The sequence below is a fragment of the Nicotiana attenuata genome, unplaced genomic scaffold (genome assembly GCF_001879085.1).
Source record: "Nicotiana attenuata strain UT unplaced genomic scaffold, NIATTr2, whole genome shotgun sequence".
Classification (NCBI taxonomy): domain Eukaryota; kingdom Viridiplantae; phylum Streptophyta; class Magnoliopsida; order Solanales; family Solanaceae; genus Nicotiana; species Nicotiana attenuata.
Window position 1 is genome coordinate 70117 of NW_017674440.1, and position 11490 is coordinate 81606.

At 36.4% G+C, this 11490-nt stretch overlaps 1 protein-coding gene across 2 annotated transcripts; it reads right to left on the reverse strand.

Moving 5' to 3' along the window:
- Nucleotides 1-4063: 4063 nt before the first annotated feature.
- LOC109218672 (ras-related protein RABE1a-like) lies at nt 4064-10907 on the reverse strand. Of its 2 annotated transcripts, none has more exons than XM_019383045.1 (9): nt 10800-10907; nt 10568-10664; nt 7858-7930; nt 7439-7539; nt 5778-5843; nt 5369-5466; nt 5198-5260; nt 5027-5119; nt 4064-4458 (listed from the first exon to the last, which is right to left on the reverse strand). In XM_019383045.1, the coding sequence occupies exons 2-9, from the start codon at nt 10638-10640 to the stop codon at nt 4375-4377; spliced, it is 651 nt and encodes a 216-aa protein (XP_019238590.1). In that variant the 5' UTR covers nt 10641-10664; nt 10800-10907; the 3' UTR covers nt 4064-4374. The 2 variants fall into 2 exon arrangements, with proteins under 2 accessions (XP_019238590.1, XP_019238589.1); XM_019383044.1 differs by having other exon boundaries at nt 10568-10687; nt 10800-10903.
- Between the last annotated feature and the right edge of the window lie 583 nt (nt 10908-11490).

Consider the following 11490-nt stretch of genomic DNA (forward strand, 5'->3'; position numbering starts at 1 on the left):
AGTTCGTGGGCGATGGCAAGGTAATTGTGGCACAATGCAGCTGGAATACAATGGCATTGGATCTGGTCTAAGCCAAGGCACGAAATTGGGCAGCAACATTGGAATTGACCAAGTCAATGGCGGTTACCGGCACATGCTGTGCACATGGGCAGCAGTTGTGTTTGTCTAAAATGCTGGCAGGAGTTAGATACGTTTTTGGGGGCCATGATCCCATTTACTTTAGCATGATTTACATGATCCTAGTAGTTGGGGGTGTCAACTACACTAAAGTAAAGTAGTGGCCTTAGTGGGCAAGTGTTAATGCCTAAAATAGGGCAACTATTGTGTAAATGGGGCTGTTTTATATATTATAAATGGGCAGCACCCTTTCCTTTTGTGGCATAAGGAAAAAAACGTGTAAGAGTGCATGTTTTGAGTTAGGAAGGAGTCCTAAGTCCTGTTTTCAAGAGTGAAAACAACCTAAGGCTAAGAGTAGTCTTGTGAGGGTCAAGAGTGATCTTCATTTTTGTACACGGATGTACTTCAGTTGAGTTTCTTTGTATGCTCGAGTTAAATACAAAGTTGGGAAAGAGTTCCTGTAATCTTGTGTCTTTTGTTCATGTTTAAATTCTGTCCCTTCACTTATATTTTCGTTGCCTAAGTTCATTCTAAGCTTACTACGTTGAACGCTGCCTAAATTAATCGAAGTCCAAAGTTGCTGAAATTTTGGCCGAGTGTTGGAGCAGGCTGAAGTCAAGTCGGTGCTTGGCTGCCGCGCGGGCTGTTTTTGTGAGACATAAAACGCGCCCGTGACACCTGCCATGGTGGTGACAGGTGACGGAGAATTAGGGTTCGATTCCGGAGAGGGAGCCTGAGAAGCGGCTACCACATCCAAGGAAGGCAGCAGACGCGCAAATTACCCAATCCTGACACGGGGAGGTAGTCACAATAAATAACAATACTGGGCTCTATGAGTCTGGTAATTGGAATGAGTACAATCTAAATCCCTTAACGAGGATCCATTGGAGGGCAAGTCTGGTGCCAGCAGCCATCTCTTTTTGTGCTTGGTGCAGAATTGTTATCCAGACTAATGGACAACCTTAATCGGGCTTCATTCCATACTTTTCAGAGAAAAAAGGCCATAGAATTACCCATTTATGCTATGCTGATGACACTATCCTTTTTTCATCATGTGATCCACTCTCATTAAAGTTAATGATGGAGAAACTAGAACTATATGAGAAGGTATCAGGTCAACTAGTGAACAAAAGGAAATCTGGGTTCTATGTTTCTTTCCAGGAAGATGATCCTACAGTAGCTGATATACAAAGGATCACTGGTTTTCCTCTCTGCTCATTCCCTATCCTATACCTGGGGTGTCCTATTTATTTCGGAAGGAAGAAGGTGATCCATTTCAACAGTATGGTGGCTAAGGTTGCTAACAGAATGCAAGGGTGGCAAGGTAGATTTCTATCACATGGGGGTAAGGCAGTGTTGATCAAGTCAGTTCTGCAGTCAATACCTCTGCACCTCCTAAAACTGTTCTGAGTCGGATTGATAAAATTATTGCCAACTTTTTCTGGGGGAAGGAAGACAATAGGAATAAAAGACACTGGATAGCTTGGAGTGATCTATGTTATCCAGTCCAAGAGGGAGGAGCAGGTTTCAAGTCTTTACACGATATCTGCAATGCTTTCTCTGTAAAGCAGTGGTGGAATTTCAGAACACAGAACACAATGTTGAAGGAGTTCCTGGAAGCCAAGTACTGTAAGAGGTCTCACCCTGTGGCTAAAAGGTGGGCCTGAGGTCAATCTCATACATGGAAGAGAATGATGGAAATTAAAGAGGTTGCTGAATCATCTATATTCTGGAGGATAGGTGTTTGGAATGTCTCCTTTTGATGGGATAATTGGACAGGTTTGGGGGCATTAGCTACCTTGACTCAACCAGTCAGGGCCCCAAAAACATTAAAGTGATGGAGTTTATTCAGGATGGGAATTGGAAGATTGACAAACTTTTGGAAATCCTGCCTATGATAGTCAGATTGCATATGGGGTTTGGTCCTATTTCTGTGGTATTAATTATAACCAGCATCAGTTAAGACAGAATCTTATGAACTGGTGGCTAGCTAAGAGCAAGAATGATGTCCAGGATGCCTTGTTTCAATGTTTAAAAAAGTAGTAGATGTGCAGCTAGAAACATCCATATGTCTAGATGGTATATATTATTCAGCAGATCTGCAAAGTCAAAAACTTGATCATCTACTGTCAATTTCCTAAGATCAAGCTTCTTCACTCATGGATAGACAAATGCAGAATAGTGGACAAGTGATCCAATCAAAGGCAGTTTGTTGGGAGAAGGCTATGATTGGATGGGTCAAATTGTGTTAAGCTGAGAGTTATTGATACTTACTTCTTTGTAGTATCATGTCTTTAAATATCTCAATGCATAGGAAGGAATCTTCCATTTCTTGGTCAACCTTTTCTGAACAATTACACACTAGAGATTAGTGACTACAAAGCAATGTACATCCAAATTTTGTGTTCGTAACTGCAATATAAGCTTTTAATTTCAAGGAACATAATTTCAATTCTTTTATAGATATTTATTATTTAGTAGAAGGTAAATTTACTTTTTTGTATGAAATTATTGTATGAGTAATGTTTAAGAGAAGGGCAGAAAAGTCGTTAAGTATTTGATGGGTAAATTGGTCTTTTGATTTACTAATTATTTACATTTCACGAAAACTTAATTTACAATAAGAAATGAAACGAAATCTAAGTAAATATATATGACTCTTCAATCCACTCATGCCATAAAAGGTCAAATTTTAACATAATTTCTAATTAATCAACGGCGACAACCTACAGGTCCTTATGAGTATGTTGAGGATTTTCTTTTTTTACTCATTAGGAGATTGACAGATTTTCCAATCAATAAAAAACTAATTTGGCAGGAAAGAGTAAATAAAACACTAAACATTAACAGCGAAGAAGACTTCTAGAAATAATTTAGCACAAAAGAAAATGAACAAAGATGGCACTATCTAAGCAATAAAAAAATAAAAATCATATGAAAATTTCAGTTTACACAAGAATAAATCGAATAAAGTTTAAGAAATGATTAAATGCATATCCCGAAAATTTACTCGATGCATATTACCTTTTGTTGGTTTGTTCATACTATCTCTTCATGATTATAATATTAAATTGTCAAGCAGTTTTCATAAAAAGGAGTTTTTGTTCTTTGATTTTTAATTTTAGCTTTTACTCTTTTCACATCAATTATTTATTATCATTGGAGAAAAATAATTTGGATACATAATTCACCATATATATATGAAAGTCATCCACAAAACCAGACAAGATGACCACCGTGAGAATAATTGCAAGCACTATCTTGTCGAATTAGCCAAGCTCATATAACATGTAACGGTGAAAGAAATATGTTTACCAAATTTGAGGGGAGTAAATGGGTATTGTGTGTCGAGATGAAACCGTATGAATTGTTGAATTCAGTTCATTTCCACTCACGAATTATAACAAATAAATAAAGAATGAGAGAAGGCTGACCTACTTGAATATGCAACAAATATTGTAAATTGAAATGGAAGTACAGTTCAAAGCTTATTTTCAATAAGCAATGGAAGATAAAGCAATTATGAGTGGAAAACGAAGTGATGCAGGAAGACCAAGAGCCTTTTTTTTCATTTACTATGGCCATCTGAACGGCTCCTACGTTGTTATTTCCCTGATTTTTTTTTTTAATTGCATGAAACTCTTTCTTTTGATATCTTTGAAGAATGCATATTTACATTTTTGCACAAAAAAGTTTCTTAAAATAATGCTTGTTTGGAGGGTAAAACAGTCACTCAAACTTTTGATGGATATTTTGGTCTTTTAACTTACACTTTAGATCTTCACACTTATAATATAGTATGATGATGATATGATAATGATATGATTATATAATAATATGATATGATGGAAGAAAAAAGAGAAGCTCTATGAAGCAAGAGAAAAATTCAGGAAAAATATGGAAAAAGAAATACATTTACCCTTCTTGAAGTTTACTGTGTCAGATATTCACTTAATTTCTTCCATCTTCGTCACCTTATTCTCTCTATTTTTCCTTTATTATTCTGTTTTCGTTTTTGTCCAGTCCACAAACGCTCGAGCACCAAAAAATGATAAAGAGTAAAATGGCTACAAATACCACCCACAAAAAAACTCCTCCAGATCTCTTATAAGCCAGAAATAATAAGCAAGACTTAGATTATAATTTTAGACATAGTAGGAGCTTCGAGAAAGTAAATAGATTGTGAAGAAACATTAACGTCATGGAAAAGATTAATTCCTCCTCCCTCGTCATCCTATCTTCGTTGCTGCCAATTTCTTAAGAACCACAGCAAGCTGATTTTTGGGCAGTTTGAGCACCTCCTGCTCCCTGGTCGGCTTGATTAATCCTGATGGTCTGAGGCTGCAACGTCCAGGAAAGCATGAATAAATACACTCAACAAGTGTGGACCAAGATGTTTAAAAGTGCAATTAGAGGAAAAGATACAAAGTACGAGGATGCAACGGAAACTGTATCCAGTTGCATATGAACACAAAACGGAAGACATTTGGCGGAAACTGGAAGGTCAGATATTGATTAGCAGTCTCTTTACTTGCCACTTCTTTAAGAATCTTTTGAGTTAAGAACATTCCGTTGTCAATGTGATCAAACAAAGGCATGCATTCTCTCAATTTGCTTTCGTTTCCATAAAAATATTTCAGTCCAAGCATGCACTAGTTCTACTATAGTCAGCCAATTACAGATAATACATCAGTATTGCATTTTAACTGACCAAAACAAGAATTTGATGATTCACTAATAAGTCATATAAGACAGAAAAATGGAAGAGTTTTCAATTTTCAGTCAAAGATTTTGCCCTTTGTTGAACCACAAAAAGACATCCATAGTCAGCATTCCAGAAGACGAATTACATTCCTAATCAATAAACCAAAAAGGGAAGGGGATTGAATCTGAAGTTTGGAACTCATACCTCGGCTCTATTGTCAGATTCAGCAAGTCTTTGCTTTATATCCCGAGCTATTGAAAAGAAAACCTCCTCAACATTCATATTCGTCTTGGCACTCTGCATGAAATATAACTAGGATCTGAGTATGAGTGCTGCCGGAAAATAATTCCAATGCTGAAAACCAGTTCCACTTACTGTCTCAAAGAATTTAATGCCATATTCATCAGCTAGCGCTTGACCCTTGGATGTAGGAACAGCCTAGAGAAGGATCATATCAAGTGAGAGAACAATAGAAAAGCAAGGCAATGGACTCACATATTAACAAATAAATAGTGAATGGATGGATAGAGGAGATAGACAGAATACCCGTTTGCTTTCATCCATATCTGCCTTGTTTCCCACGAGTATTTTATTGACATTGTCGGAAGCATGTTGTTCAATGTTTCGTATCCAATTCCTGATGTCTAAATGAACCAACGAAAATGTTAATCAAATTTATCTTAGGGAAGTTCACCTAACAAGAAGAAGAGGGAGGAGGAGAGACAGACTGCAAACCATACGAGGCAAACAAATATATTTTCAGAGAATGGAAGCTTGGCAAGAGGTTGGAGGGTATTTCTATCCCAAGATCAAAGTGTATGGCTAAACCCTTACCATTAACCCAACCCTGGGTTTACAAGACAATAGATTCATCTACAAAAAAAAGGGAACAAATCCAACTCCAAATTAAAAATCCTACTCCAAGCACTTTATTTTTAAAATTAGTGGAACTTACTGTTAAACGATGACTCGTCAGTCACATCATATACCAGCAAGATACCCATGGCTCCACGGTAGTAAGCTGCATGAGAAGTAAAGTACTAAGATATAAGCAGGTTTATTTGAGAAGCAAATTGACAGGTCACCAAAAGGAAAGGCAATTATCAAGGAACAGACAGCATAGCTGCCCTGCAAACATTGCTAAGCCAAAGCCATATCCATCTATATTATTTCCTAACTCGTATGTATCTATTAAGAGCATAAGTAGCTCCATAACCTTCCCAGATTTACGGGAGATTAAACCCTACTTTAAACGTGATATTAAAAAACAGAAAGATTCTCATCAGTTCAACATTTATTCCAGTATGCCCTTCCGCAAATCTCAATGAGACTGACATTCATTGCAGTTTACTACATCTCAATTCTTAGTAATGTTGCAATTTAATCTGGTTTGCTGCTCTCAATTATTGACAGGCTAACACTCATCTTATGTTCCTAGATTCTTAATATTCGAACAAAGGAAATTGCCAAAGTACCATAAGCAAGCTGTCTTGCGGGGTTTGAGCAACTGCATAGTCGAAGTTGTGCTACCATCCATGGAGCAAACACTCCCTAGTTCAAACTGCTTGATTTCAAAGCCAGCTTGTAAATCTAGGTTTGTGATATTACCGAGGTGATGTGATAGGACGAACACCTGATATGATGTTTATTACAATGCTACTGCTATCTAATACGCAACAATTACACCAAAGGAACTGTTGAGACCCTGCTATTATTCATCATGGGAAAATTTCACATAGCTTCAGTTTATGGGTGTGAAGATTGTGCTAGCCAGCAGGTGCAGTCCATCCTTATTGTAGATACCGATTACAATGAGTTCCTGGCAACCAAGAGGAACCACATCTTCTGTTGTCCATGCTATCATCCTTGCTCATGGGGCTAAAAGTGTGCCTAAGGGAGTTGATTCATCTTGACTTTATTTTAAGCGCAACCAATTGATTGATACGTTCATCAAGTCACTCTGACGTCCAAGGACAAGACATTGCCTAAAGCAGATCATCTAACGAGGCAAATAGGGTAGGAGCTTTAGCATATTATACATTATTTAGTGTGGATAAAACATGAATATGACTAGGACTAGGAGACCTCTGTAATCAAGAGATTTATAATTAGATAACTACTTAATTAGTGGAAGACAACTTCTTAATTAGCTGCAACATAAATTAGGCAACTGCTTAATTAGCAATACCATCCAATAGGTGAAATACAGTATAATTACACAAGGTATACAGGTGTGCAATCATGCATTATCAAAACTTTGGTGTTCTCTCTAGCTTATTCTACATGATGGATAAAACCGAAGTCTCAGAAAAATAAAACATTCTTTTAGGAATTTCCACATATTTATCAGACAATAATTCATGAATAAAAGTTAGGGATGGTCTCTTCTTTATGCAAACTTCAGTTGAGTTCAGGATAAATGATAGTTCTCTTTTAGCATTAATACCAGTCATTCAAAGGTATATGTTTCTTTCAATTAACTGCAGAAACCAACATTACAGAAGAGGAAGCTGAGTATTCATGAAGAATGCATGCTCAAGTTAAAGGCAACATATAGAGGACTGGCATGGTCTATGTTTCTGGCAAAGCATTAACTACAATAACCTACATGTATACCTGTTGTAATTGTTCGGAACCGCTCCTGGCCAGCAGTATCCCAAATTTGCAGTTTGATTCGTTTGCCATCAAGTTCTATGGTCCTTATCTTGAAATCAATACTGTGAAAGAAAGTTTTGCATTGGAATCAATTGGCAGAAAAAGAAAGAGAAAACATTTAAATATCAATACTCATATATACTTTGTAGAGGCCATTAATACTCTTAATCTTGCGGAGACCATGTTACTGAACATTTTCATGGTTTACATTTAAGTTTAAGAGGTTCTATGTTGCTATTCAATGAGAAATCCTATCTCATTGTGAAGTTTCACTTCTAATCGGTTACATCTCTATATGTTTCTTTATGTTTGAAACACAAGCAGTTTAAGAAAAATACCAAGATATGAAAATATATAAAAAGAAATGAGAGGATGACTACCCAATAGTGGTGATAAAACTGGTGGTGAAGGAGCCATCTGAGAAACGTAAAAGGAGGCAACTCTTACCCACACCTGAAAATTCAAATATAAGTTGTACTTGATTAAATTCAGAAAAACCAAATAAGTAATAATCACAGAGCGTTCATCATCTCAAAAAAACCAGTTGATCGACCAAGATTGAGAATAGCAGTTGATCTATTCTCAGTTTCTACCAGCAGTCAACCTTCAAATGGAAAATTGTAGAAATGCTGACACAGAAAAAATTGAATAGAAGACATGTGCTAACAGATTTTGAAGATTGACCTCGGTGGCAATGTGGTTCCTTAACTTGTTCCAAATGAGTACAATTATGCTTTTTCTTAAGGAGATTTTTTTAACATCTCGTCGACTGAGTCATTTGCTCAAAGAAATAACAAAAGAACTGTAGGGGGGAGGGGACTACAGAGGAAGCTCATCTTGACATGCTCACAATTTGTCGACCTTCATCCTCAACCAAGAACTTTGAAAATTCTCCAATGCAAATGATGGATCAAGGAAAGAAAAAAAGATACTATGATTATCTTAAATCTATCAATTTGTGGTAGTCTTTATCTTTTAGTTTGAGATCGAGTCCTAATTGTTCTAAGAGTTTTGACTTGTCAAGGGCTCCACATTCTACAACAAAAGTGCCTTTCTCTATTTTGTTAAATACTTGACTTAAGGAATATGACTTTAAGAATTGATTGTTCTTTCTTTCATCCATTTCTCTCAATTTTCTCCCCTTTCTCTCTTCTTCCGTCTAATGCTACATCAATTTGGTATCAAAATTCAAGTTCAGATTCATCACAAACCAGTGTACTTTTAACTCCAGTATGTATTAAAGCACTCATCACCCTACTCTCAACAGCATAAGCCAGTCCTCAACATTCTTTTTTGATAAGGAGAATTTTATTCACAAAAAGTCAAAAATAAGCAAGTGGTGAAACAGTATGAGAGGTGTGTTAACTCCTATCCAAGATACAAGAAGTCTATAAAGTCCAATAGTGCATCAAAATGATTTAAATCTTCCATACAACACCCAAAAAGAAGAAATAAGTCGTAAGCAAATGAAATTTATATAATGTAGTGCGGTGGCCTTTCCTTCAATACATCTAGCATTCCTTTCTTTCCAAATTTGCCATATAATGCACAGCGGTACAGTATTCCACATATCCTACTGATAAGAAAATAGTACTCCTATGTCACAAATTCTTCAGTTGTTTTGGTACTCTTGGAAACTCATTATCTCCTTCATGCTTCCTGGCATACCCAGCTGATTCCCATTAGCCTTAGAAAAATGTTTCAGATTTTCCAGGAATATGGGCAGTGCATAAAAAGGTGTCTGAAACAAGCTTTTGTCTGAGACAAGCTTTGCACAACTGAATCTTCCTCTGCCATTAAACACAAATAGCATCTCCAGCAGGGAGTATATCATCTCCTCTGAAGTTTGCTTCTGTCTGAGACAAGCTTTGCACACTGCTAGCCAAGTATGACACATCACTTCTAGGGGAGCTTTGTTGTTCCACAAACCTTTCCATGGCCAGTGTCATTTCCTGCCACTTCTTACCCAAAAGGCTGGATCTGGATTTAACAGAAAAGGAACCATCTTTCTCTACCTTCCAGATTAAACAATTGCTGATGGTCCTGGTTTAGGTGCATTCTCCAATCTCTGGATGAGTTGAGCAACTCTATATCTTCTAGAATTGGAAGTATCTCCTAAAATGCAGTTTCCATCTATTTATGATATCTAATCAAGAATATTCTCTATTTATTATCTAAAACTTGTCCATCATCTTGTCTGCAAAATTTCTAGGTCGCACCTCAATCAATCAGAGTAGCCAATGGTAGTATGATGCAAACGACTTGAGGCTTGGAAGGATTCCAATGAGTATTGCCGGCTTCTTATCCTTTCCACTACAAAACCGCAATATGATTTTGGGAGCCCAGTGAGTCATAAAAGCACATTTTACGCGTTCCAATTACCCAAATAAAAACTCCATTCACGCAAAGTGTAAGCAATGCTAAAAGTTTGGTAACTTCTCCTCCGACTAGGACAAAAGAGATTGGTTTTGTGTAGATATATGCCTGCCACATTGGAATTCACAACTGAATGTGAATCTCACCTTTCTTCGAGAATAAAGGGAAGGAGAAGAACCTGGAGAACTTCCATAATTCACCGACAAGGCTTTCATCACTCAACTCTTGAGGAAAAGGTTGTTGTTTTATGAAGTGGAGCATTAACACATGAAGGATCAAGAAGTAGTCATTTGGTAAGTTCACACCTTCTGTGCCTCATATACAAACAACACATGCATGGCATAATATGCTGTACGTACAATGTATAAGCAGTTATGTGCTATACAGTAATGGAATATACCGCTATTTGTCGCTCAATAGCTCCTGTAAATTCTAGGATATCCTTACACAGAGTTGTTAAGTTGTCTTAGCTCCTCTGACTTAGTATTTAGATCATGATGCAGGAAGTAAATGACTGTAAATGCTCATTGATAATAGAATCAAGTGAACTAACGAAATAACAAGCCACACAACTACTTAACTCCATTTCAATTGCAAGACCACCTGAATATTTGAACTAATCAACGAAACAAATACAAAATAATGGAATGTAAAGAAGGATATACTGAAAAAAGAATTAGAAAGAAAGATAAACATAGAAAACAAAATAGTTACCGCTGTCGCCGATCAAGAGTAGTTTGATGAGGTAATCGTAGTCGGCACGAGCTCTAGCAGGTGGAGCAGCCATTTGATTTCCTCACGAATCCAGGAACTGATGAAGAGGAATTAAAAACCCTAGATAAATCAAAGTTTGAACATTTGAACAAAACTAAATTTATATGAGTAATTGATTTGATTCATGCGTATGTACAGAGATAGATATATGCATATACATACAAATACGTACCGGATCGGAGAAAAAGTGAAGAGAGAGGTTGGGAATACGTGGGAGATCTAATAAATGGAGACAGTTAAAATGGGGGAAATAAAATAAAATTTAGCACCCGTCGGCCACTGGAATTTCGTTTTCCTTATTGACTTTTAAGGACTGGTTTTATTTGGCACCAAATTTAAAAAAGAAAGAAAGTTATTAAATATTGTACGAAATAAGCATGAATTATGATATTTTTGTGATTATAAAAATATATTCATAAAAATAAAATAAAAAAAATTGAAGTTAATCTTTTCCAAATATAAAAGGCATATTTTTTGTGCATCTACTAAAAAAACGAATATCACATAAAAATAGAAAAAAAGTACTTAGCAAAAAATCGTCATTTAAATCACAACAGAATCTTACAGCTTGTTTGGATGGTTTTTTCACTTCATTTTATAATGTATCGCATCGTATTGTATTGTACTATATTGTATCATTTTGATAAATGCAATGTTTGGATACATTGTGTTATCGTTTGTTGTTGTCACGACCCGGATTTCCCACCATCAGAGTCGTGATGGCGCCTACTCGTTGTAGCTAGGCAAGCCAACTTAATTACCTTTCCATCACTAGCAATTATCTTTAACAGTTTATAACATCAATATAGAACATAAAGTCTAATAAGAACAATAGCGGAAGTCTGTCTTAAAATAATGAATTT

Bases quoted from the DNA above. Each gene is read 5' to 3' on its own strand.
- LOC109218672 (XM_019383045.1), bottom strand. From the start codon at position 10,640: ATGGCTGCTCCACCTGCTAGAGCTCGTGCCGACTACGATTACCTCATC. The intron at 5,844-7,438 runs GTATACATGTAG...CTTCTCATGCAG, and splicing joins GTTCCGAACAATTACAACAG to CTTACTACCGTGGAGCCATG. The intron at 4,459-5,026 runs GTATGAGTTCCA...TGGACGTTGCAG, and splicing joins AATCTGACAATAGAGCCGAG to CCTCAGACCATCAGGATTAA.